Source organism: Cervus canadensis, chromosome 22 (genome assembly GCF_019320065.1).
Source record: "Cervus canadensis isolate Bull #8, Minnesota chromosome 22, ASM1932006v1, whole genome shotgun sequence".
Classification (NCBI taxonomy): Eukaryota; Metazoa; Chordata; class Mammalia; order Artiodactyla; family Cervidae; genus Cervus; species Cervus canadensis.
In genome coordinates this window covers 38,088,437-38,113,872 of record NC_057407.1, presented here as the reverse complement: position 1 = coordinate 38,113,872, position 25,436 = coordinate 38,088,437, and the positions used below count along the sequence as shown (strand labels likewise).

The 25,436-nt window shown below is 44.0% G+C and overlaps 1 protein-coding gene across 1 annotated transcript; it reads right to left on the bottom strand.

Moving 5' to 3' along the window:
- Nucleotides 1-717: 717 nt before the first annotated feature.
- Nucleotides 718-6,420, bottom strand: BHLHE40 (basic helix-loop-helix family member e40). The gene is made up of 5 exons (XM_043442084.1): nt 6,069-6,420; nt 5,838-5,907; nt 5,481-5,588; nt 4,346-4,469; nt 718-3,048 (listed from the first exon to the last, which is right to left on the bottom strand). The coding sequence occupies exons 1-5, from the start codon at nt 6,146-6,148 to the stop codon at nt 2,192-2,194; spliced, it is 1,239 nt and encodes a 412-aa protein (XP_043298019.1). The 5' UTR covers nt 6,149-6,420; the 3' UTR covers nt 718-2,191.
- Between the last annotated feature and the right edge of the window lie 19,016 nt (nt 6,421-25,436).

The window sequence follows — 25,436 nt, the reverse complement described above, 5'->3', positions numbered from 1 at the left end:
TGGCCATCAGGAAACATCAGGACACCTCTGAGAGGGAGAAAGGGGCAGGCAGAGACACTCATCGACCTGGTCATTTCCCCCTTCTTTTCCCATGGAATTTTTTCTTTTTTTCTTTTTCATAAGAGCACTTGACTAAGGAACACCAATATTCATTCACACACAAACACACCCAGTGAGAGGAAGTCCAGGAAGGATGTAGAAAATAATCATGGAATGTTGCCTTCAGCAGCAATAGGACAGGATATGGCAAATCCATTAGACCTTGCTAAACTTGAAAAAGTTAGACCGCCTTGGCAGAGGTGCTATCCCCAGCAGTAATTATGATTGCATAATAATCCATTAAATCTTCTTTCAATGTGCCTACCCCTCCAGCAAGCTCCCCAGACATTGAGGCCCATGATTTCAGACGCTGATTTTCTGTCAAGTTCTAAGGACCATGACAAAAGCAGACTGGGGGGAACATAGACTTTTTGCTGAACTTTAGAAAGAGGCATAGGGCAATAGTGAACATCTGGCAGGGGTTAGTTTAAGAAAACAATGAAACAAATATTTACCTACTAAATTGACTAAGCTTCTTCTGTCTGAATACCAGTCACAGGAAAAGCTGAATGAAATCACACCAAGGTTAACTAGTTGTTGCCTTCAGTCAAGAGGGGAGAGCAAGAGACAGCCATATCACACCCTTAAAGAGTTATTTTAAAAATGCAGGAGACCATCTTTCTCTTCCACAGGAAAAGGATTATTTTATTAAGTATTTTAAAACAACTACTTAACATTGACTCATAGATAAAAATATTTACAATTTCACACCTTCAGGAAGGCTCCAAAATATAAACACTGTACCTCTCCCTAGAGAAAAAAAAATTATTCTTCTCTTCAAAAACAGGAATACATTCATTTTTTCTCACTTTTGTAGATCAAGTAATTATACAAATAAACATCTGAAACATTTTCCTTTTTAATATATTTATATAATATATATTTATAACAGTTTTACAAATAAAGGCAATGACTTTATACCAAAATAAAAACAGGAAAAGAAAAGTTAAAACACAATCAGCGATCAAGCATAGTGCATTTCGAAAAGCTGGTGCAGGGCTAGCTGGACAAGTCAGAAAAGTACTCTGGACCAAAAATAAAACATCTTTTCAGGGAGACAGAATCCTTTTATCAGGAAGGACACTCCATGTGCTATTGGGCGAGGGGAATTAGCCTGCAGAAAGGGTCTTGCTGTGCCAAGGGCTGGTTAGGCTTTTAAGAAGCTAAGCTTGGTTAAAAGGAGTTTTAGGTTAGAGCTGATAACCGAGTCTGGCTTTGCTTGCTGAAATTTCAATTTATTACTCAGCTTTTGTGCACTTGAGGGTGCTTGGCAAGCAGGTGCCTGCATCTCTCAGACCCTGGTTTGGTTCCCTGGACAGCGAAGCTTGTTTCCAGGTGGGACCAGAAGCAGGTGCCAGAGCCCCAGGGGATCCCTCCCTCCTCCCCCGGCAGCTAGGCTTGTACCAGGGGCCCTTTTCAGTTCCTTAGGAAGCGAATCACTAGGAAAGCCTGAGTAGGGAACTACATTCTCTTTATTCATCTGAGGCAGGGGTGGGGAGCAGACCTGCGGAAACCTCCCCAAACCACTACCGTGCTATGCCAGTGTCTGCTACCTCACCACTTTGGAGAAAGCTCAGTCTGGCTGCCCTCTGCCCATACAGTGAGTCACGGCGACAACAGAAGGGAGAAAGGGTGGGGTCATCAGAGCTGGCTGGGAACTGCACTCTGGAAAGCCCTCTTTTGAAAGTACCTTTTTCTCAAAGCCACAGACCCGGCTCCCAAAGTGGAGACTGACTCACAGACCAAGACTTTGCAGCTTTTGGAAATTCAGCTGCTTTGTATCAGAGGGGGCTACTCTCTGGGAGGGGAAAGGCGCAGAGGTCTGAGACAATCCCCCCCTAAGTCTCCTGATGTCAGGCAATCCTTCACGAATTCCCTACGCCCAAAGGAGCTTTAACGTCCCATACCAACACACAATGCATAGTCACGCGCGCACACATACACACACACACACACCTGAATCTTCTCTCCCTGCCTCAGATGATCTTGGCATACACACTGGAACAATCTCGCTGCACTCACAAACACATTTTTTGTTTTTTTTTGGAAGTAGGGAGGAAGGAAAGCGAAGCAGCAGGATCCCCTAAATAGTTTAGTCTTTGGTTTCTAAGTTTAAAGGGGGGATCTGCTTCAGAGCTTGGAGCAGGGCAGAAGAGTCGATGGCAGGATGGGCCGGCAGTGGGGATGGGAGTCTCTGGGGCATGAGCATGGGGGCCGAGATCTTGTCTGGGTTCATGAAGCTGCTGAGGGCTGCGGCAGAGGCGTTGAGGCCCGGGTATAACACTGGGACAGACGTGGGGTACCAGCACTTCTCCAGCATGGGCAAGTAGGCAGTTGCTGACGGTGGGATCAGATAGAAGGGCAGGCAGAAGGGAGGCTGGTGCGGGTGTGGGCCCAGGAACGGGGAGCTGATCAGGTCAGTGCTACTGAAAGGGCCTTCATCATCGGAGAGCTGCATTCTGCTCTTTTTCATGGGGGGTTCTTCGGATTCTTGCTTAATAGCACTGATCCTTTCTCCCATGGTGAATCTGCGTCCATGATCGCTTTTGAAGTACGGCTGCTCGACACGCAGCTCACCCTTCTCCGATTCTCCCCCGTAGCCGCTGTCTGTGTCCGTGTCACTGCCACTCTGCTCGCCGCTCGAGTGGGCGAAAGTTCGCTGGATGACTGGCACACAGTTTTTGCCTGGGCCTTCGGAGCCTTTGGCCAGGGAGCTGGGTTTCTCCTTGAAGTCCATTGCTTTGGGGGCTGGGTCTGATGGCTTCCTGGAAGTACCACCCTGTAGAAGCTCGGAGACCACACGGTGGAGGTGGGTGACAAGCTGCGAAGATTTCAGGTCCCGAGTGTTCTCATGCTTGGCCAGGTACTGAAGCACCTCCCGGGCACATGTCTGGAAACCTGAGCAGAACATCTCTTGACCTGCTTCCACATTTCTCCCCGACAGATCACCTGGATCAACACAGATCCAAAGGAAGACATTTCAGAAGGCCCTGTGGTTCACATGGATACCTATGTTCCAAAGACCCCGGGGCTTTCCTTTTTGTTAATAGCATTTGCTGATTGTGTTCCTAACTCCAAAAGTAATATGATCAGGGAAAATTTGAATTACCCAGAAAAGTATAAAGAATAAACTAAAAATCATCCATCATTCTACCTCTCAGAGATAATATATGGTTTGTAATAGCTGTATAATGTCATAGGCATAGACCACATTTAATGGAGATAGACGGTTCCCCCTCTTGTTGCATTTGTAAGGAGTTCTTGGGTTTTCATTATAAGTGACACAGCCATAATCATCAGTGTGCTCATAACCAGAGTCAATTTACAGAACATCATCTTACCATAGCGAGATGGACAGTGACCAGTCAAAAAATGAGGATGAAGGAACGATGTCACCTAAAGTATGCTTATTTTCAGTGACTTATACAAGTTGCAGCCATGCTGCCATATTTAAAGGCTATTTCTAGGTCTTTCTCATATAGTCTATCTAGGATCCCCAGGAGATTAGGTATGATCATCTTTCTGTTTTCAATGAGGCAACTGGCAGAACAACTTGCTAGGTTTTTGTGATTCTCATTGTACTAGTTTGGAAAGGAGGGCAGAGAAGAATGTGGGAGTGGGTAGAGGAATTTCTCCCTCGTTTGTTCAGTATTATTGGAAAGGGTGAGACCAGACGGTTAGATGACTGTGATTCTCTGGAAGTCCGTAGAAATGGGTGATGAAACTTCAGTGGTTTCATTAGATTGTGTAATTCACCGAGATACCTAGTGGCTATTCAGGGAACCACATGAAATGCAGGAAAAACTACTGCTGTCATCCTGCCAGGTTCATACCACACACCGAGGGATAAGGAAGTGGAGAAGCACTAAAACAGTGGGGCATATCCATGATTTATTCTCCAATGAAACAGGGCTAAGGAGAACAACTGTAAAACACCCACGATGCAACTTATAGGTGCCTTGGCATTTTCAAAGTGGGGGGGGGACTCCCAGAACCCCAGAAACTCTTAAGCCAAAATGCCACAGAAATATTTTACCATTTGACTAATACGTATTCATGCCAGGTGGCACACAGCAGCATTCCAAATGAAAAGTCTGACCTTTTAGGAAAGATAAAACAGCATCTCCCCCAACTGACGTGCATAAGCAATTTGTTGCAGGAATGTTTCTTAGACCAGATGTTGAGCTCACAGGCTCTCTATTTGTGCTAGAACTCTAAGGAGATGATAGCCAGACATGGTACTCACCAGCTTGCAGACCACTCTGCAGGGCAATGATTTTCTGCTGTTGTTGATCAATTAGGTTTGTTAATGCTTTCACATGCTTCAAGGTAAGTTCAAGAACCACTGCTTTTTCCAAGTGACCCAAAGTCTGGAATAAAAAGAGCCTCCGTCAGCAGTGAGCTTAGAGAAGTCCCACCTCTGGGATACTAATTAGCCATGAGATTTGTCAGCCGCCTGGGCTACACTCCATGGGTTGCAAGAGTCAGACACCACTAGGCGACTAAACCACCACCAATGAATGTCTCTAAAGCGGGGTAAAAAAAACTGTTCCTGGTTGGCTAAACTAAGTTTTAAGTTTATAGATGATGTTTAAAAATATGTACATATGCATATATTTTTGATTAGAAGAGGCAAACAAGTGTCCCCCATCTTTGGAGGCATTTTGGAAGCAGCAGCTAGCTCAGGAGAAAGCTTTGACAGATAAATTTTTCCAGCAGCCGTTGCTGACCTTAACTCAGGGGAATCCGGAGATAACATTTCTCTGCAGTGGTGTCAACCCTAGTAGAGACTTCTACTGTGTCTGGCAGCCAAGAGGCTTTCCCTAGTTTCTTCCCTGACACCCTGTCATAACTTCTAGCTCATCGACGCTTTTTTCTTCCTTCCTAAATACTATTTTTTCTCCTAAATACTATTTTTTTCTTCTTTCCCCAACCAAAGGCTGCCAAGCTAGCAAGCTATTGACGATCGCCAAGAAAGGACAGGACGTAAAAGAAAAAAATGACACATCAAAACAAGTCCTCTTATTTTAAAAAGGGGTGCGGGGAACGGGGTAAAAAAATAGTGGGTTGCTGGATTTGCTCAATGTAGGAAAAGGAGAACCCTGAGAATCACCAGAAGCGAAAGCCTTAAACTCCAGCAAAGGAAGGCCGGCTGGTGTTGGTGCCAAGCTGGACAAGTACAAATGATTCTTATCTCATTTGCACAAGGTTGCCAGAAAATTCCTAGACTGGAGAAGGGTACCCCCCAAACAGAGCCAGCCAGTAGCTAGGATCCAGCCATCTGGTCTGCAGTTCCTGGCGGAGCCTGCAGGCGGCGGGTGACCCTCGCCCGCCCTCTGGGCAGAGGAGCTGGTTTGGAGAGGGGCCAGCTTCTCACTTACTGTAAGTTTGAGATGTTCGGGGAGGAGATCCTTCAGCTGGGCGATGCACTCGTTAATCCGGTCACGTCTCTTTTTCTCGATGAGCCGGTGCGGCAGTTTGTAGGTCTCCTGCAAAGCGCATGGAGAGACGGTGGGCGCGGGAGGAAGGATGTGAGAAGCGCTTCTCCTTCTCCACCCCGCGGCTGAGGAGTCCGGGCAGCGGAGCAGAGTCACACCCAGAACCCTCACTGTCCCTTCTTCTCCAAGCCACTCAATAGAGGCACAGGGCCCATACCTTGCATAGCCCCCTCCCACCTTAAAGTGAGAAAACTTTTATTGGAAACTCAGCGTGTGCGAGGGGCTGGGGTCCACTCTTACCTTGCTCTCCTCGCTCCGCTTTATTCCCCGCCTCGACTTGTACACTTGGTACATATGGGCAAAATCCATCCTGCAGGGAGAGAGACGAGGAAGGGTCGTGACTTGCGCATCGGCTGCAGGAGCCCCGACTGGCAAGAACCCCCGGCTGCACCCAGAACTACTTGGAGTTGAAAGCCGCGCAGAAAGCAGGACTGGAGTTGAGGCTTGAAGGGGCCAGGGGTGCCAACTTACCCTGGTAGGTCTCCGGGCTCCAGTCCTGGCGCTTTGGGCAGGCAAGTGGGGGGCGGTTGCGCGCTGGGGATCCGCTCCATTGCGCTGCGAGCCGGGGCCACTCTGCGCTCCTGTCTGCAGTGGTGGAGCGTCGGGTGAGGACTGTCGTGGAGGAGGTTTCGGGGGTCTCTTCGCAGGGCTTCCTCTGACTCAGAGCTCTCTGAAATCCGCTGGGCTGCGAGGAGCTGCGGCTTTGAGGTGCTGCTTCAGTTGGGGGCGTGCATGGTGTACCGCGGCCTCTGGCTCCGGCTCTGCGCACAGACTGGCGGTGTGTGCTCCCAGTGCCGTCTGCGCGGTGCGAGCCAAGTGAATGAGAAGTGGGGCGGGCGGGGAGGCGGGAGGGAGCGCGGGGGGGGGGCGGTTAGGGCGGAGGGGGGTGGGGGGAGAGCCGAGGAGTAATGGAGAGGCTGCGGGCTGGGTTAAATGGGAGCGAGTGGGTGGGTTGGAGCTACGTGTTCTACCCTGTGACTCCAGGCACGTCTGGCCGCTGCCGGGGAGGGAAGGAGCGACCTGCCCGCCCTCCCCCGGCTTCATCACATGAGTCTCACGTGTTGGACAACGCTCCCGCGGCTGCGAGGGAGCCCCCACCCCCAGCCCCGGGCCCCAGGTGTCTGCGGCTGCCTTTCCCCGAAGAGGGGGGTGGCAGGGCAGTCTGGGTCCTGCGTTGCCGGGCGGGGGGCGCGGAAGCTGGAAGGGGCCAGGGAGCCGGGGAGGTGGGGGGGGGGGGAGGTTGGTAACGTGGGCGAACCTGCCCCAGGGAAATGAAGTAAGTTCCCGTCTCCTGGGAGGGAACTGGGGGAGGACGGATCCGCCCGCGTCTGACTCAAGCCGGGAGAGGAATATCCCCTCGCTCGCTCCAGCCCAGCCCTCTTCCTCCTCCTCCTCCCCCCGCGCGGCCCGCTTGGAGGAACCAGCGCGCAGCGGAGGGAGTCGCCCGGCCCCCCTGCCTTCCCTAGAGGCTGGGGTTTCTTTCCGCGCCGGCTTCCCTGCCCCCACCCCTCGGCCCCGAGTCCAGGAATCGCCCGCCGTGGGGAGGGGCCGCGGAGGGGCGGGGCGGATGTCACCCCATGGGAAGCGGGCCGGCAGCCAAGCGCAGGGGCAGCCGAGGCCGCCGCGGAGCACGCTGCGCGCACCTGACCCGCTAGGCTGTGCGCCGCGGGTCCCTGGCTCCCTTGGAGCTGCGCTCCCGGGGCGCAGTCTGCGTGCCGGCGGACACCCACTTGCGCATCCCCCAGGGCGCCCCAGTGCCCCCACCCCCCGCCCCGGCCCACACTTGGGCTGATCAAGCGCAGAAAGAGGCCGGGCGCGGTGCCCTGCGTTTCCTCCCTCCTCTGCCCCCACTGGAGCAGAGGCGCCCCGTCCCCTCCCCTTGGGCTGCAGCGTTACACAACCGCGGCAGCGGCGCTGGCCCTGCGGCAGCGCGGGGCGTGACGCTTCACCTGGCCCGGGCTTGGGCCGCAGCGCTCCTGACTGCGAGCCCTTCTGTCCCGGGGACCGAGACCCCCGAGCGCACCGCGGGTCCCCGGGGGTCGGGGTTGGCCATCTCCTCCTGCCGGGGACTTCGGCGGCGCAGTGTGTGGTCTGCACCCGGGCTGGAGGGAAAAGAGAGACTTGGAAAAACTGCCCTTCACGCTGACGTCTTAGCGTTCATTCACTCGATAAGCGTGGGTTGAGCCCCCTACCCTGTGCCCGGCGTTGGGCTTAGATACGCTGCTAGATACCCTGTAGGTGAATCGAGCACAGATGCTGCTCTTGATCACAGGAACCTCTGAGAAGGGCTTACCCTGGGAAATGAGGGGAAGGCAGGACTGGGAAAATTATATGGGTGCTGTTGGCGGAGAGAAGGGAAAAGAAAGTGTAGGCTTAAAAAAAATTTTGTTTTGTATTAAAAAAAATTCTTTTTTAAAATTTAATGTGAACCACAACGTCTGGGCAGAGGAGGAGAGGGGAGACGTTAACCCATCGCCCGGAGCCTGGGGCAGAAGGGCCTCCTCCAAGCGGCCCCAGATCTCTGCAATCTTACTGAGGCCGCCCGAGGCCCCCACCTACTCCCCCGGAAAAGTCCGGCCTCTGTGACCTTCTAACTCTGCCTGGAGCAGGGAAAACAGCTGAAACTCCAAGCCCGCTCGCTCTGTGAGCAGCGCTGATGCTGTCAGAGGAGGGAGCCAGTGGAAATTCATGACTAAAATAAGGCCTGGCTGGGGATTTCACTGACCTCTGTGCTGCCCTGCCCTGTAAGTTCGGGGAGTTGAGAGATGACTGTGAGCCTTTCCCACCGCGCCTCGGGTCAGTCACCCTGCCGCCGAATGACCTGGCTGTGGGAAGGATTTAAAAAAAACAACAACAACAATAAAAAAAAAACGGGGTCAGTGCTGGGACCTGGTGAAGATCAGCCTCGGGTGCAGTGGAGGGGGCGGGTGGGGTGGGCTCAGTCTTCATAGGCAGTGTCCTTGACAACCTAGAGATCTGGGATTCACACGTTGACCAAGCTGGGAGTGGATTTCCTTCTGGTCGCTTTGGAGAGCTCCCACTTCCTGTTTGTGTTTCACAAGCGTCAAACTCATTAGCAAGTGTGAGAAGCGCCTCCTTTTCTGAGTGCTGACTGGCGTGACCTCGCCTGGGGGCTCAGCATCCCTCTGTCCGGGAACGTAGTTTTGCTGGCTTGTGTTATCAGCCATCTCTCTGGAGGTGATGCGGCTTCCTGCGAGGAAGAGGGCAGGTAGGAGGGGACAGGAGTCGGTGCTGGGTTGGAGCTTTCAGTCGAGGGTGACCTGCTCCCTTGTGAGAATTTAATAGGGGTGGATGAAGAATTGTCATGATTGCGTCTGAGCCACAGTTGCACCAGGAAATAAGTATGGGGGAAGGATGGAACGCATGTCCCCCCCAGCGGTCACTCTCCCCCAGCGGCCCCCCCCCGAACCAGGAGTGAACCCAAACGGTTCAGATTGCATGGCTCAGAGCTCAGTATCATTCCTAGAACGCTTCGAAGTTATCTATACTTTTGGAAATAACAAAATGGATCATTTCCTACGTTTTGTTTATTCCAAATGTACTCTCAAGCATCAAGGATTATCCCCACCTTACCAAAGTGCTACGGTACCCAGGTTATATTACTTTTAATGTTTCTCTTCTCTCAAAGCTTATGATTATTTTTTATTGAATTAAAAGAATTCCTTCTCCTCATGCATCTTTTCATCGTGAAGAATGTTAATATTTCAGTATGTCATCTCTTGTAGATGGTTGGTTTAGTGCTTACTAGTTTTTAGACTGAATGTAAAAACATTGTACATGTTCATTTACTTCTCACCACCACCTCATTGGGCAGTCATTAGCTCATTTCTATGTTTATTTAACACATTTATTGAGAACCACGATGTGCTGGGCACTGAACTAAGTCCAGGAATATATAATGTGTCCTCTTGAGGAAAGTGAGGCTCACGAGGTTAAATTGCCTGCCTCAGGTTATATAGCCCGAGATTAGATCTGGAGTTGAACCCCAGGTTTGTTGGACTCCAAAGCTTGAGCTCTTAATCACTATACCTGAGGCTGCCTGGTAGGGTTCTTTGGGTTGTGCACTGCTCAACTCCAGGGGGAGCCATTCACATTTCTGTCTGTGTGAAAGCATCCTCTGGAGTGTTGCAAGGCAGCACTGGGCAGCTGCACTGGGCAATCCTGAGAGTTTGTAGCCCTCGCCTCTGTTTTGTTTCTTCTCGGTGTACAGAGAGCATAATTTTGGACAAGTCAGGACAAGATTTTTCTTTACTAGTGAGGCTCAGCATTTTGGTGGTCTGATGCTGTGTGTTGGAAATAGTTAGGCAGGTCCTTCCTAGCAGGAAATTAGAGCCCACAGACCCTTGCATATATCCACACATACATACATCATCACTTTTTGCAAGTTGATGAAGTCTCACAATTTTTTTTCTACCACAGTTCACAGTCAGAAATACATTTTACATCATGACTCAACATGTACAAACACTCACACACACTCCCAGAAGTATACTGAAACACCAGGCAGCCAAGGCTTGGTTGGGATCACTACCAATATTTGCGACCACTATCCTCTTTCCCATACTCTGAGCAGCCGTTGCTCACTGAAGGAAAAATTTAAACCATTTGGGGAAAAGCCAGCCTAATGGATTTCAGACAAAAAATTTACAAAATAATTTCCCTTTGATATATTCATTCTAACATTTTCTAGTCTTGTCTAGTAAATTTTAAAGAGTACTTTGGTCTTTACTTACTAAATTGAGTTTTCGATTCACCAATACATCCTGATCAACAATTTGGAAACATGCTCTGCAGTGGAGAGAGCGCTGACAGGTTGGCTTGTCTCCACCAGAAAGACATCAATGGCATCTACACACTTGTGGATCTTCCAGATCACTTATAGAAATGTTAAGTAAAGCTGCTGGTCCTGGATGAGTTCAATGTTGTATTCAAATGAATGAGTTCAAATGGTGTATCCTTTCAGGACATCCTTGCTTCACGTTCAATTGTAGGAGTAAAATATTCAAAGTTGTGTTGACATGCATCATGTTATGTGTTGGTGAGTTCCTTCATCCAGTTGAGGAAGTTTTCTGCTATTGTTAGTTTGCTCAGAGAGTTTATCATAAAAGGATATTGAATTTGTCAGACACTTTTTCTGCATCCAATAAAACAGTCATGTGGCTTTTCTCTTTCATTCTGTTAATATCATGAATTACAATTTTAGTGTTCAGTCAACCTTGAATTCCTGAGGTAAGCCTATCTTGATCAATGTGTTATCCTTATTTTTATTGTTAGATTTAATTAGCTAATAACAGATATTAAGGATTTTCATGTCTATGATTGTGAAGGGTAACTACCTGTAGTTTTTCTTTTTTTTTGGTAATCTTTGTCAGGTTTTAGCATCAAAGTAATGCTAGTCTCATAAAACAATTTGGGAAATATTCTATCTCTTTTCTGAAAGATGGTAGGTGGGGTTGATACTACTTCTTTCTTAAATAGTAGGAGAAGCTCATTGGGCCTAGAGGTTTTTTGTGGGTGCAGTGCTTTTACCATGAATACATTTTAATAGATTTCAGACTATTTAAAATTTTTATTTCTTCTTTTATCAGCTTTGGTAATTTTTTTTCATGAAATTTGTCTACTTCCTTGAAAGTTGTCAGTATATTGGATAGTGTTACCCTTTAATGTTTATGTGATCTATAGTAACAAATCTTTTTTACTTCTTTTAAAGTATTTGTTTCTCTTTTTTTTCTTGATCATTTTACCAAGAGACTTATCAATTATATTAATTTTTGCAATTATCCAGAATTTTGAATTTATTGATTCAAAAACTGCTGTCCATCTTATATTTTATCAATTTCCTCTTGTTTTTCTTATTCCTTTTCTTTTGGTTATTTTATATTTAACTTGTTCTACTTTTTCTAGTTTCTTTAGATGTAAAATATTATCATTGATCTTAAACCTCTCTTCTTATTATAAATATCCAAAGCTAGAAAATTTCCTCTAAGCCCTGCTTTCCCAGCATTCCACAGTATTTAGTATTTGTATTTTCCTTATCATTCAGGTCAAAATATGTTGTATTAGTCTTTGTGACTTTTATTTGATTCACAGGTTATTTAGAAGGGTATTGTTTAATTCCAAAATATTTGTAAATTTTCCAGATAACTTTTTCTTTTAAAATAATTAGAGAGCCACAGGAAGTTATGAAAATAATATAGAGAAGTTGCATGTATCCTTCACCCAATGGTAACATCTTACATGACTATAACACAATATTGAAACAAGGAAATTAACATATACACAAACTACAGAGAGTTTTCAGTTTTTACCAGTTTTCCATGCACTTACTTGTGTGTGTGTGTGTGTGTGTGTGTGTGTGTAATAGAGTTCTATGCAATTTTATCACATGTGTCAGTTAGTGTAACAACCACCTCATCAAAGATGCAAAACTGTCATATCACTACAAAGTCCCCAGCTGCTGCCACTTTATTATCAGGCCTATTCCCTTCTCTTCTTCCATTCCTAATGTCTGGCAAATACTAGAATGTTCTCTATCTGTAATATCATGTTAGGAATGTTATAAAAATGGAATCCTGTGGTATATAACTATTTGAGATTGAATTTTTTTCTGCTCAGCCGAAGTCTCTTGAGATCCATCCAAGAGGTCGTGTGTATCAATATTAAGTCTCTTTAAAAAAAAATTATTGTATTGTCATTTACTTATTTGGTTGTTCTGAGTCTTAGTTGTGGCATGTGGGATCTTTTCGTTACCGCACATGGAATCTAGTTCCCTGACCAGGAATGGAACCCAGGCCCCCTCCTTGGGAGCACAGAGTCTTAGGCACTGGACCACCAAGGAACTCCCACTTGTTATTGATGAGTAATATTCCATGCTGTAGATGTGCTGCAATTTATTTAATTATTCATCCACTCAAGGACATTTGAGTTCCATTTTTTTCTACTATTAGAAGTAAACCTACTGTGAACCTTTTTCTACATGTTTTTGGGTAGACAAAAAAAAGCTTTCTTCTCTGGGATAAATGCCCAGGAGTATAATTCCTCATATAGTTATGTGCATTTGGTTTTTAAGAAAATGACAAACTACTAGCCAGAGTAGCTGTACCATTTTACTTTCCCAGTTGCAACGTTTGAGAGATCTAGTTTCTCTGTGTCCCAACCAGTATTGGGTCTTTTGTCACAATTGCTGTTTTTTTTTTTTGACTTGTTCAGTCACTCAGTCATGTCCGACTCTTTGTGATCCCATTAACTGCAGCACGCCAAGCTTCCGGGTCCTTCACTATCTCCCGGAGTTTGCTCAAACTCAATGTCCACTGAGTCGATGATGCCATCCAATCATCTCATCCTCTGTTGCCCCCTTCTCTTCCTGCCCTCAGTCTTTCCCACCATCAGAGTCTTTTCCTGTGAGTTGGCTCTTCGTATCAGCTTCAAAATCAGTCCTTCCAACGGTAAAGAATCTGCCTGCAGTGCAGGAAACCAGGGTTCCATCCCTGGGTTGGGAAGATCCCCTGGAGAAGGGAATGGCATCCCGCTCCATCCTTGCCTGGAGAATCCCATGAACAGTATAGCCTGGTAGGCTACAGTCCACAAGGCTGCAGAGAGTCAGGCACGACTGAGCAACTAACATTTTAAATTTTAGCTTTTCCAAATAGGTGTGTAATGCCAGGTATCCTTTTATATTGGTTTCTAATTTATTAGTTTTGGGTCAGAAAGTATACTCAATTTGATTTTAATTCTTTGACATTTATTAAGCTATCTCTTATTGCTGAGCGTATAGTCTAGCTTGATGAATGTTTCCTGTGGGTTTGAAAAAATTATGTATACTGTAGTTGTTGGGTGCAATATTTTATCAAGGCCTTTGGGTCAAGTTGGTTGATAGTGTTGTTCAAATTAAGGGCTTCCCTGGTGGCTCAGATGGTGAAGAGTCTGCTTGTGATGCAGGAGACCCGGGTTTGATCCCTGGGGTGGGAAGATCCCCTGGAAAAGGAAATGGCAACCCACTCTAGTATTCTTGCCTGGAAAATCCCATGGACTGAGGAGCCTGGCAAGCTACAGTCCATGGAGTTGCAAAGATATCTCTATGCTGATTTTTCGGTCCAAAATAGAAGTGTTAAAATCTCTCCAACTATAATTGTAGATTTGTCCATTTCTGTCAACTTCTGCTTTATACATCTTGGAACTTTCTTCCTAGTTGCCTGCACATTTTAGATTGATACGTCTTCTTGATAATTTTATTGTCTCATTAAAAATTTCCCTCTTTCTCTACAGTAATACTCTTTTTTAAATATTTATTTATTCATGGCTACGTTGGGTCTTAGTTGCAGCATGTGAGCTTTTTTATTGTGGTACATGGCCTTCTCTCTCGTTGTGGTGCTTGGGTTCAGTAGTCGCAGCTCTCAAGCTTAGCTGCTCTATGGCATGTGGGATCTTAGTTCTCAATCAAAGATGAAACTCACATCTGCTGCTTTCCAAGGTGGATTCTTAACTGTTGGACCACCAGGGAAGTCCCTTCAGTAATATTCTTGTCCTGAAGTATGCTTTTCTGATATTAATATAGGTTTACTTTTTCTTATATTTAGTGTTTGCATGATGTATGTTCTTTCTCCCCTTACGCTTTCAACCTGTGTCTTTTTTTAAAAAAAACAAAACTATTTATTTTTGGTTGCTTTGGGTCTTTGCTGCTGCATGCTGGCTTTCTCTCTTTGCAGTGGAAGGGGCTACTCTCTGTTGCTGTCATAGGCTTCTCGCTGCGGTGGCTTCTCGTGTTTGGAGCACGGGTTCCAGGCGCGTGGGATTCAGTAGTTGCAGCACAGGGGCTCAGTAGTTGTGGCACATGAGCTTTAGTTCCCCACAGCATGTGGAATCTTCCCGGACCAGGGTTCGAACCCATGTCCCCTGCATTGGCAGGCAGATTCTTCTCCACTGCACCACCAGGGAAGTTCAACCTGTGTCTTTATAATTGAACTATATGTTTGTAAACAGCCTATTGTTAGATTTTGCTTTTATATTAATTTAACGATCTGCCTTTTGATTGGAGCGTTTGATGTATTTATATTTGAGATAATTATTAATATGATTGGGTTTAAATCCCCCATCTTGGTATTTATTTTCTGCCTATTTCACTTATGCTTTGTTTCTATTCTGATTTTCCTGCCTCCTTTGGATGTGTTGAATTTTTTTAATCATTCCGTCTTATCTCCTGTGTTTAAGTACACTTCTTTATGGTATATTCTAGTGGCTATTGTTGAGCAGTGGTTCTTAAATTTTACCTGTATTAGAAACAGCTGGAGGTCTTATTAAAACACAGATTTCTGGGCCATACCCACAGTTTCTTATTCAGTAGGTCTGTGATAGAGCTCAAAAGTTTGCATGTCTGATAAGTTCTCAGATGCTGAAGATGGAAATTTCAGCTCTGAAGGTTATGCTGTGTATCTTTAAGTTATCACAGCTTACCTTCAAATAATATACTACAGAGTGCTTTATACAACTTGATGGTTGTGTAAAAACCTTACAACAATTCAGTTCTTTTTATACTTCCTCCTGGCCTTTATGCTATTGTTATTTTACATTTTACCTGTAATATGCTATAAATTCAAAACGTTGGTGTTTGTTTTACTTTTGGCCATGCTTGTGGTACGTGGTCTCTTAGCTCTCCGGCCAGGGAGCGAACCCTGTGCCCCCAACAATGGAGGCACAGTCTTAACCACTGAATCGCCAGGGAAGTCCCTGTTGTTACTTGCTTTAAACAGTCGGTCGTGTCCAACTGTTTGTGACCTCATGGACTGTAGCCTACCAGGCTCCTCTGTCCATGGAATTCTTCAGGCAAGAATGCTGGAGTGGGTAGCCGTTCCCTTCGCCAAAGTATCTTCCTGACCCAGGGATCGAACCTGGGTCTCCCTCACTGCAGGCAGATTCTTTTACCATCAGAGCCATCAGGGAAGCCCAAAACAGTCAGCAGTCATCTAGAATATTCTTCATACACAGACAGACAGACAAAGATGAAAGCATATTACTTTGGAAAGGTCTTTGACATTTACCCATGTATTTATCCTTTTTGATACTCTTCACTTCTTCCTGCAGATGTGAGTTTCCTTCTGGTTTCCTTTCTGTTCATTCTGAAAAGCAAATGTTAGCTTTTCTTGTAGTGTTGGTCTGCTGGAGATGAATTCTCCCAAATTTTCTGTCTGAAAATGACTATTTCATTTTTGAAGTATATTTGAAATATATTTTCACTGGATATGGAATTTGACAGTGTTATTCTTTTAGCATTTTAAAGAGGTTCTATTTTCTTCTGGCCTCCATTGATTCTACTCAAGAGTCACCTGTTATTTATATCTTTAGCCTAAAATTTATGTCTTCTGTTCCCCTCTGGCTGCTTTTCAGATTTCACTTGCTGTTGCTTTTCAACAGTCTGGCTAGATTTATTTAGGTGTGGTTTTCTCTATATTTATTCTACTTGGGGTGTGCTGAGTTTCTTGGTTCTGTGACTTGATATTTTTCACCAGTTTGGGTAAGTGTTAGCCAATAAAGTTTCAATGATTTCTTCTGCCACGTTGTCTCTCTTCTCTTATTTCTTTTCACTATTTACATGTATGTTGAATTGTTGGAAAATTGCCCAAACATTATCAGATGCTCAGTTTCCTCTGCTGTTGAGTCAGCAACTAAGCTTACATAATGAGTTTATTTGTGATGTTATGTCTTGCATTTCTAGCATTTCTGTGTGGTTCTTTTTTTCTGATTTCCATTACTCTGATGAAATTCTCCTTCTCTTCATGCATGTTGCCTTCCTTTCCATGAGATCTTCTGATAGTTGTATATCATAGGAATTTTGTGCTGTAATACTAGTTTGATCATTTCAACCTCTGAGCTGTCTCTGGATCTCTTTCTATTGTTTCTCTTCTATGTTAACCTTGAGATGCATTTTCTTATTTTCCCATAGATCTTGAGTTTCTTATAGCATGTTGAATATTTATAGGAAAAAAAAAAAGTACAAAGTAAGTAAAGTGAGTGTGTGTGCGCATGCGTGCTGAGTCATGTTCAACTCTGTGACCTCATGGATTGTCATCCTCCAGGCAAGAATACTGGAGCAAGTTGCCAATTCCTTCTCCAGGGGATCTTCCCAACCGAGGGATTGAACCTGCATCTTTGGAGTCTCTTTCATTGGCAGGCAGATTCTATGCCACCTGGGAAACCTCAAAGTAAGTAGTATTAACCTCCCAAAACAATTCTTTTCTATTATGAGAGGCTGAGTCAGTGTGACCTGTACTTGATCAGGATCTGGGCTTAATTGTAGCTTTACTTTGATTCACTTCACTACCACTTTCAAGTGTTTTGAGGGTGAGATAGGACTTTCCCTTCATCAGGGCCTGAGATCTGAGCACTGACAAGATTTTTGAGACCTACCTATTCTTCAAAACCAAGCTAGGAGATTTCAGACTTGTGGGAAGTCACTCTTTGCTTTATTGCCCAACTGCTAGCTTCTTGATTTCTCTTTGACTTTTGCCTCCTGCTTTCTGCACCCCTAAAGTCTTCCAGAGTTTTTGCTCCCTGTAGGTCTTAGCAGCTCCCTAGTTTCTATGAAAGCCCCAATGCCTGAGGGATTCCTTCTTAGCCCTGCTTCCCTGTGACCAGCTCTGGTGAACTACTTCTATCCCCGTGTGATGTCTCCTGGGCCGGGTGATAGGCAGGTGTACATTAGCTTTGTGGCTACAGCTGCTCAGTCCATGGGCAGCCGTGGCCAGTCTGGTGAAGCTTCAGCTGAATTCTCCTTATCTCCACCGGTCACAAACTCTTTTTCCTTCCGCCATTTCACCAGAGGCCAAAATGGCTCTGGGCCTCTTCTCTCCTATGTAGAGCTTGTCATTTTGAGTTTAGTTCATTTAGGTTAATTGGTGGCCTCAATTCTCTGATGTGTTTTAAAAATTGATGATTATTTTGGGCTTTCCTGGTTTGTTTTGATTGTTAGGGTGAGAACAACAGTCTCTCGTAAGCCTACACATCTGGTCTATAAGCAGAAATCCCCCAGATAACTGCCTCTTTTTTTCCCCCCAAAGTGTGAGGGTTTTTTATTTTATTTGTGTAGTTATTTCACTTCATGGGGTCGTAGCTGTGACACACAGGATCTCCACTGTGTCCTGCAGAATCTTTTCTTGCAGCACACAGACTCTCTGTATGTGGCCTGCGAGCTCAGTAGTTGTGGTGCTTGTGCTTAGTTGCTCTGTGTGTGTGGGATCTTAGTTCCCCAGCCAGGGATTGAATCCATCCCCTGCATAGCAAGGCTGATTCTTAACCACTGGATTACCAAGGAAGTCCTGAGAACTGCCTCTTACTAGAGATGAAAAGGTGTGTAGGGATCAGAAGGCAGAAACCAATTGGTAGTTACCAAAGATTTGAAAGACGAAGCCAGTACAGGCAGTTGACAAAATAAAGGATAATAAAGGTTTGTCCTCTAGTCTGTCAAATAGGTGCTAGTGTGCTAATCACACACAGAGAGAGAAAGAGAGTAGAAGAGGTGATTTGGGCACCCAACAAGTGACATTTATTTTGGAGAAAGGACTTGCACCAAAGTGTGCCGTTTTCTTCTTTTAGAGAATATCCCTCTCCCTCATATGTCTCTTAGGGCAGTGATTTTCACATTTTACTCAGCATACAAATCTCCTGGACATCTCGTTACAATTCAGATTCTCTCCTCCTGGGTCAGGGGTTAGGCTTGAGTTTCTGCATTTCTAATGAAGCTCCTGGATCATACTCATGATATGTGAGTAGCAAGGTCTTCCTGGTGGCTCAGGAGTAAAGATCTGCCTGCTAATGCAGGAGATGTGGGTTTGATCCCTGGGTTGGGAAGATCCTCTGGAAAAGGGAAAGACAACCCACATCAGCATTCTTGCCTGGGAAATCCCATGGACAGAGAAGCCTGGCGAGCCACAGTCCATGGGGTTGCAAAAGAGTTGGACACGACTTCGTGACTAAACAACAAGAGAATGTACACCTTCATTTTTGGTTTGGTGTTAAAAATGGAACTTAGAGTCATGCAAGGTATAGAGAAGAGTGTTATTTTAGTATTCAGGAAATGTGTGAGAGGCAGCTCGTAATTCATCAAAGTGGCTTCTTTGGTGGAGGTTTAAGTTTTCCTTGAAGTGGGCAGCTGCCATGCTGGAAGCTAGGGTCAAAGGCAGTTCATTGCCGTGAGGAACCACACTTTTTACAGCTCTGCTCTCAGACCTGCATAAGTCCCTGGAGCACCCACTCCTCAGCGAGGGAAGGATGGGGAGAGGATGTGGGGAGAGGGTTTGGGTAGCATTAGGGAGCCCAGCCAAGTTTGCCTATCTGAGTAGTTCCAGCAATGACAATAGCAGACAATGGTTATAAATTAGCATCTGAATCCCACCACCCTTTCCAATGACCAGGTTTTTTTGTATGTACCAGAAGAGACTTACCATTTGAAATTTTATAGCTCTGATTTTAGCTATCGATCCTAAATTATACACAGAACGCATTCATGCATCAACAGGAGAGAGACATTTTCCTCTCATTTTCTGTGTTTAGCAGTGCAGCACTGATATCAAAGATGATTAGGGTCTGGACCATCTTGTTAGTAAGAAAACATGGAGAAATCTAGAAAATAATTGCAAACCAGCTGAAGGAAAAGATTTAATTAATAAAACTTTACCACTCATAGACGTACAGAGGGAGGTAGTTTGAGGTTTAAGTGTGTGTGTGTGTGTGTGTGTGTGTTAGTTGCTCAGTCATGTCTGACTCTTTGTGACCCCATGAACTCCTCTGTCCATGGGATTTCCCAGGCAAGAATACTGGAGTGGGTAGACATTCCCTTCTCCAGGGGATCTTCCTGACCCAGGGATCAAACCCAGGTCTCCTGCATGGCAGGCAGATGCTTTACCACCTAAGATACCAGGGAAGCCACTAATTAAAGAAAATTTAAGGGATTGCAGTATTTATTTAACAAAAACATTTGCAGTCAGCTCTGTATCTGTGGGTTCCACATCTGCAGATTCAACACATCCCTCAAAATTCCAGAAAGTTCCAAAAAGCAAAACTTGAATTTGCCTCTAACTGGCAACTATTTACATAGCATTTACATTGTGTTCGGTGTCATAAGTAATCTGCAGATGATTTAAAATTAACAAGAGGAGATACTTAGGTTATATGCAAATTATGGCTCAGCTGGTAAAGAATCTGCCTGCAGTGCAGGAGACCTGGGTTCTATCCCTGGGTTAGGAAGATCCCCTGGAGAAGGGAAAGGCTACCCACTCCAGTATTCTGGCCTGGAGAATTCCTTGGGGTCTCAAGGAGTTGGACGCGACTGAGCGACTTTCACTTTCACTCACACTATTTTATATAAGGGACTTGAGGTTCCTCAGATTTTGTTATTCATGTGGGTGGGAGGTGTCCTAGAGCAAGTCCTTGGTGGATTCTGAGGGAAGATTGTACTGAGAGTTTTCCATGTACCAGACACATGCTTTGTGAACAAAACTGTCATGACTGGATTCAAGAAGCTTACAGTTCTCATGGTTGATTTTATTCCTTTGAAGGATATAAGAAACTTGAAGTAGGTCAGGTGAATATTGCATGCATTTCCTTTGGACAACTGTTCAATGAGTAGACAGAATTACTCAAAATGATCACGCTTTTTTTCCCCCTACAAACAAGTCCATTTGAAGTGGAAAATAATTTATTGTCTTAAGTACTTAAATCAAGTTTCTTCAGACCTCACTCATACTGTTTGTTTTCTTGAGTACCCTTTCTTTTTTACCACAACAGGGACAGGTTTGTGACTGACAAGTGCTCTCAAAGAGTAAGGCTTTCTTTAAACAGGGATTGATAAATAAAGTTATGAGGCCCAAGAAAACTGGGTAGTATTGTTAGAGGTTAGCCAGTCCTTTGGTGCAGTGAGACTGACACGGATGTGATAGACTTGTGTGACTTACTTACTTAAAGTTTCAGTTTGCTCATTTGTAAAGTGGGGTAATGATAATAGCTACCTCAGAGTCATTCTGAGGATCAAACTAGATAATGTGTTTAAAATACTGATGACAGTGCCTGGTGCGTAGTAATGACTCTATTAATATTTGTTGATACTATTTATTTTCTGCCTGCCAGTTCAGGAGACACAGGGGATGTGGATTTGATTCCTGGGTTGGTAAGATCTCTGGAGGAGCAACTATCATCCCAGTCTAGTATTCCTGCCTGGAGAATTCCATGGACAGAGGAGCCTGGTGGGCTGCAGTCCATGGGGTTGCAAAGAGTTGGACACGACTGAGCACACTTGCACAATGGCATAGCACATCTAGGCATTTTGTCACATAGGTATAATTCGGATATTAGTTCTACAGTCATTTTCTCTGAAAAATGTACTGAAGGTGACCTCAGATTCTAAGACTGGGTGTATGTTCTATACAAACTGTTGGTTGCTCTTTGGACCGGCAAGCCAGGAAGCAATTTTAGAGCCCTTAGCTTTTCACCCAGAAAATGGTAACGTTGACCTATGTCACCCTTCCCCAGTATGGTGATGTTGTCTAGAATAACCCAACAGGTGTTTTTTGTTTTTTTAAATAAGTAGATAAAATCTTAAGTTTCAGCTTTTAAAATATATTAAAAGATAAGTAGATTCTGAGGAATATGAATTCATGTTTATAAGAATTGTGATGACTAGAAAAAAATGAGACTCATTTGAAATTACCTTCCTTTAGAATCTAAGAAAAGTTATAGAAATTTTTAGAATTAACCTGCATAAATTCATCCCACAAAGACTCATGCAGTTCTATGGAGGTGTTCAGAGTTTGCAGTTTTGTCTACATGGTGCTGAAAATTTTGAACAATTCAAACAATTGTCCAGTATTTTTTTAAATAAAATAAAAGTTGTTTGATAAGCCTGGTTAGTTTAGACATCTGATCTGGTGGCCAGCTGTGCAAATGGACTTTGCCTGAATATATCTTTCAATAAAATTTAGCAGTAATAGGAACTTGTGATAAGAGTAACAAAGAAAAGTAGACAAGCATGTTTAATAAAGTTCCACATCACAATGGCTTAAAAAATAGAGTATGAAACTCTAGCCAACTGATACTTTAAAAATCATCCCATAACCATTCAGATTATAAAGTGTAGTTACTCTTGATTACATACAGGAGATCATATATTCATTCATTCAACAAAGATTTATTGAATCCTGTATTGGTCTGCTTGGGCTGCCATGATATAATACTATAGATTGGGTGATTTATACAAGAGAAATTTATTTTGGAGGTTGGAAGTCCAAGATCAGGGACCCTGCATGAATTCCCTTCCTGGCTTTCAGATAAGTGCCTTCTTAATGTGTCTTCACATGGCAGAGAGATAAAGAGAATGAGTCTGTCAGTTCTCTGATATCTCTTCTTATAAGGGCACTAATCCCATCATGAGGGCCCCACCCTCATGACATCATCTGAACACTACCTTCCAAAGTCCTGCCTCTAAATATTATCACCATGAGGGTGCACATCAACATATGAATTTGGGAGGGACACAGTTTAGCCCATAGCAAGTACTTTCCTGTGTTTGGTACTGGAAATGTAAATATAATCTCTATCCTTCTGGAGGGAGGATATAGACTATAAATGAGTAAACAAAGTCAATTAATTTCTGAATGTGGTGACTGCCATGAAGGAAATGGACAAGGTACCTAGAAAAATAATGAGGCAAGAGATGAGGAGGCCACTGGCTCTTCTCAAGATGGAATGTTCAGGCTGACACTTGAGGAGTGAGAGGGACTCACCATCAGAGACTAGCCAGGAGAAGGCCATTCGACAGAAGGGGCTGCAAGGACCTGAGATGAGAAGGGACTTGCTATATTCTAGGACCAGTTACACAACCACTGTGATTTGATGGTCATGATAGAAGGATGAGTGACATAAGAGGTTGAATTGGCGGCCAAGGGCTGGATTATCTGTAGTTTATTTAATATTAATACCTAGGTGTTTTTGGTACCTTGGCACTTGTTATGAGTTAAACTCAATAGTATACAGTTTTGTAGAATATTTGTTGATAAATCAACTCCCTTCATTCACTTTACCTAGAAGGATACCCTTTAAAATCAAACCAAACACTATGGTTCCTGAAAAACATGCAAAGATAAAATGCAAAAACAGCATACAAAGTTGATAGCTTCTGATCTCTGTTGTTTGCAGTTTGGAGGGTTAGATGTAGTGGGCTGGGTATGTTGCCTTTTTCGTCAACAGTTCAACCAGGTGATTATAAAAGTATTGAATGTGTTACTAGCATCTTAAGTGCTAGCTGAAAAGTTCAGTCACCAAGGGAAAATGTGTATTATTAATTGAAAGAATCTGGTCTCATAAAAGGCAAATACTGAATAGAGAAGGAATATTTGAAAATGTATGAGGGGCATGATAAAGTGATCATTTCATGAAGCAGCACAGGCATAGCACCCATTAACACCAGTGAGTCAGATTAAGTCATTAGAAACACAGTGGTTCTTTCCATTTTCTAGACCTGGAGTGTGAAACTCCTAATGGGACTTTCAGCAAACTCAAGTTCTTGCCCAGGGATACAGATATATTTAGTGAATACACTAGCTGTTTTAATTCTGCAAGTATGCCCTTTCTGATTTTTAATTTCTCTGTGAACTGGACTATAATGTACAACTATTCAATATCAGTTGCTTGTATTAGAGTCTAATTAGATTGATAACTAAGCAAAGCTTTGTTTATTATCTGATATGTCAGAATGCCATCTTAAAAGTCATTTATTTTACTACATTTATTTGGATTGGGTTTACCCCAGAGCTTTGTTTTGTTTTTTCTCCACCCCCCCCCCAAAATCAAGAAAAGGAGTAAGAGTTAAAGTGACATTGAACTCAGGAGTATATTAAGTGTATCTGAGTGTCCGTCACTATGAACCTTTAAAGATGATTGTTTTCATGGATTTAAAGGAAAAGGAAGAGGGACTTCCCTGGCAGTCCAGTGGTTAAGACTGTGCATTTCCACTGCAGGGGACACAGGTTCGATCTCTGGTTGGGGAACTAAGATCCCGCATGCTGGGTGGTGTGTCAAAAAAAAAAAAAAAAAAAAGGCAGGAAGAAAATGGGAAAGAAGTTTGTAGAATGTACACACTTTCTTGAACAGACAATTTGTTCTCAGGCTCTCTGCCCCATCCAGATTTAGTCATTAGCTCTAAGATCAAACAGTGCTTTACATTGGGAAGGAAATTGAAGAGAGTGTACAAATGGAAAACAGCAAAAGATCTAAGCAGAACATCTGGCTCAGAAGAGAGACTAAAAAGAAGGCAGGGACCTTTGTCTGACTCATATGTTCATTCATTCACTTGTTCATTCATTCATTCCATTTATGAGTGCCAGACATTGTCCTAGTCATTAGATAATCTTTTATTGACTTTCACTTCATCTCTGCTGTTTTCAAGAATGAAAGAAACAGAGCGACCAGTGACTTCTGGTGTGTGGAACAGACCAGTTCCACTTGGACTTCCTCTCCCTGGACCAGCTCAAAGGGGCAGCCTGGCTCTTCTCAGAACACCAGCTGGGTTCTGGTGCCCTTGGCCTGACCTCCATAGAAGTCTCTGCCTCCAGGGAAGGACTGGGAAAAGAGTCCACAACCCCTAAGCTGAGCCAGAATTGCTATAAAATGGGTTGAAGAAGGTGTAGAAATGTTTATGTCATTTTCAAAATGATGATGATGATCCCTGACTAGATACTGCAGATGAGGGACAGACAGAGAACATTTCTCTAATTGTGTTTATGGCAGAGTTCTTTCAGTGGTCGTATCAGGCATTCTTTCTGATTAGGGCTTGGGTGATGCAGTAAGGCACGTAGGATGTGAAACTGAAGGAGGAGCTCACTCTCAAGTTGTGGAAGTGCTTTTGTGTAGGTGGGGGCTTGCTTTCTTTCTTTTTTAAAATTTATTTATTTTTTTATTGGAGGATAATTGCTTTATAATATTGTGTTGGTTTCTGTTATATATCCACATGAGTCAGCCATTCAGTATACATGTCTCTTCCCTCTTGAACCTCCCTCCTCCTTTTTTTCTTTTATGGTTTATCCCAGGATATTGGATTTAGTTCCCTGTGCTATACAGTAGGATCATGTTGTTTATCCATTCTAAAGATAACAGTTTTCATCTACCAACCCCCAATTCCCAGTCCAGCCCTTTCCCTCCTCCTCCCTCTTGGCAACTACAAATCTGTTCTTGATATCTGTGAGTCTGTATCTGTTTTCTAGATAGGTTCTTTTGTGCCATATTTTAGATTTTACATGTAAGTGACATCATATGATACTTGTATTTATTTTTCTGACCTACTTGACTTAGTATGATAATCTCTGATTGCATCTATATTGCTGCAAATGTCATTATTTCATTCTTTTTGTGGCTGAGTAATATTCCATTGTATATATGTATCACATCTTCTTTGTTCATTCATCTGTTGATGAATATTCAGGTTGTCTCCATGTCTTGGCAGTGTGAATAGCGCTGCTATGAACATAAGGGAACATGTGAACATAGTGATTCTTTTCGAATTACTGTTTTGTCCAGGTATATACCCAGGAGTGGGATTACTAAATCATATAGTAGTTCTAGTTTTAGTTTTCTAAGGAACTTCCATATTGTTTCCCATTGGGGATGCACCAACTTACATTCCATGTGAGGGCTTTTTTAAATGTCGTGCCCTAGGTATCTGACTCACTTACCCTAGTTCCAGCCCTGCAATTAATTCTTCTTTTTTTTTTAATCTCTCCTCACTCTGCTGTCAATGAAATTTGGAAAATATTGCTGATCATATACTGTATATTATTCAAT

Coding starts and splice junctions, on each gene's coding strand:
- BHLHE40 (XM_043442084.1), bottom strand. CDS start 6,148: ATGGAGCGGATCCCCAGCGCGCAACCGCCCCCCACTTGCCTGCCCAAA. Junction 5,589..5,837: donor AGCGGAGCGAGGAGAGCAAG/GTAAGAGTGGAC, acceptor TGCGCTTTGCAG/GAGACCTACAAACTGCCGCA. Junction 3,049..4,345: donor GCAGAGTGGTCTGCAAGCTG/GTGAGTACCATG, acceptor GTGTTGATCCAG/GTGATCTGTCGGGGAGAAAT.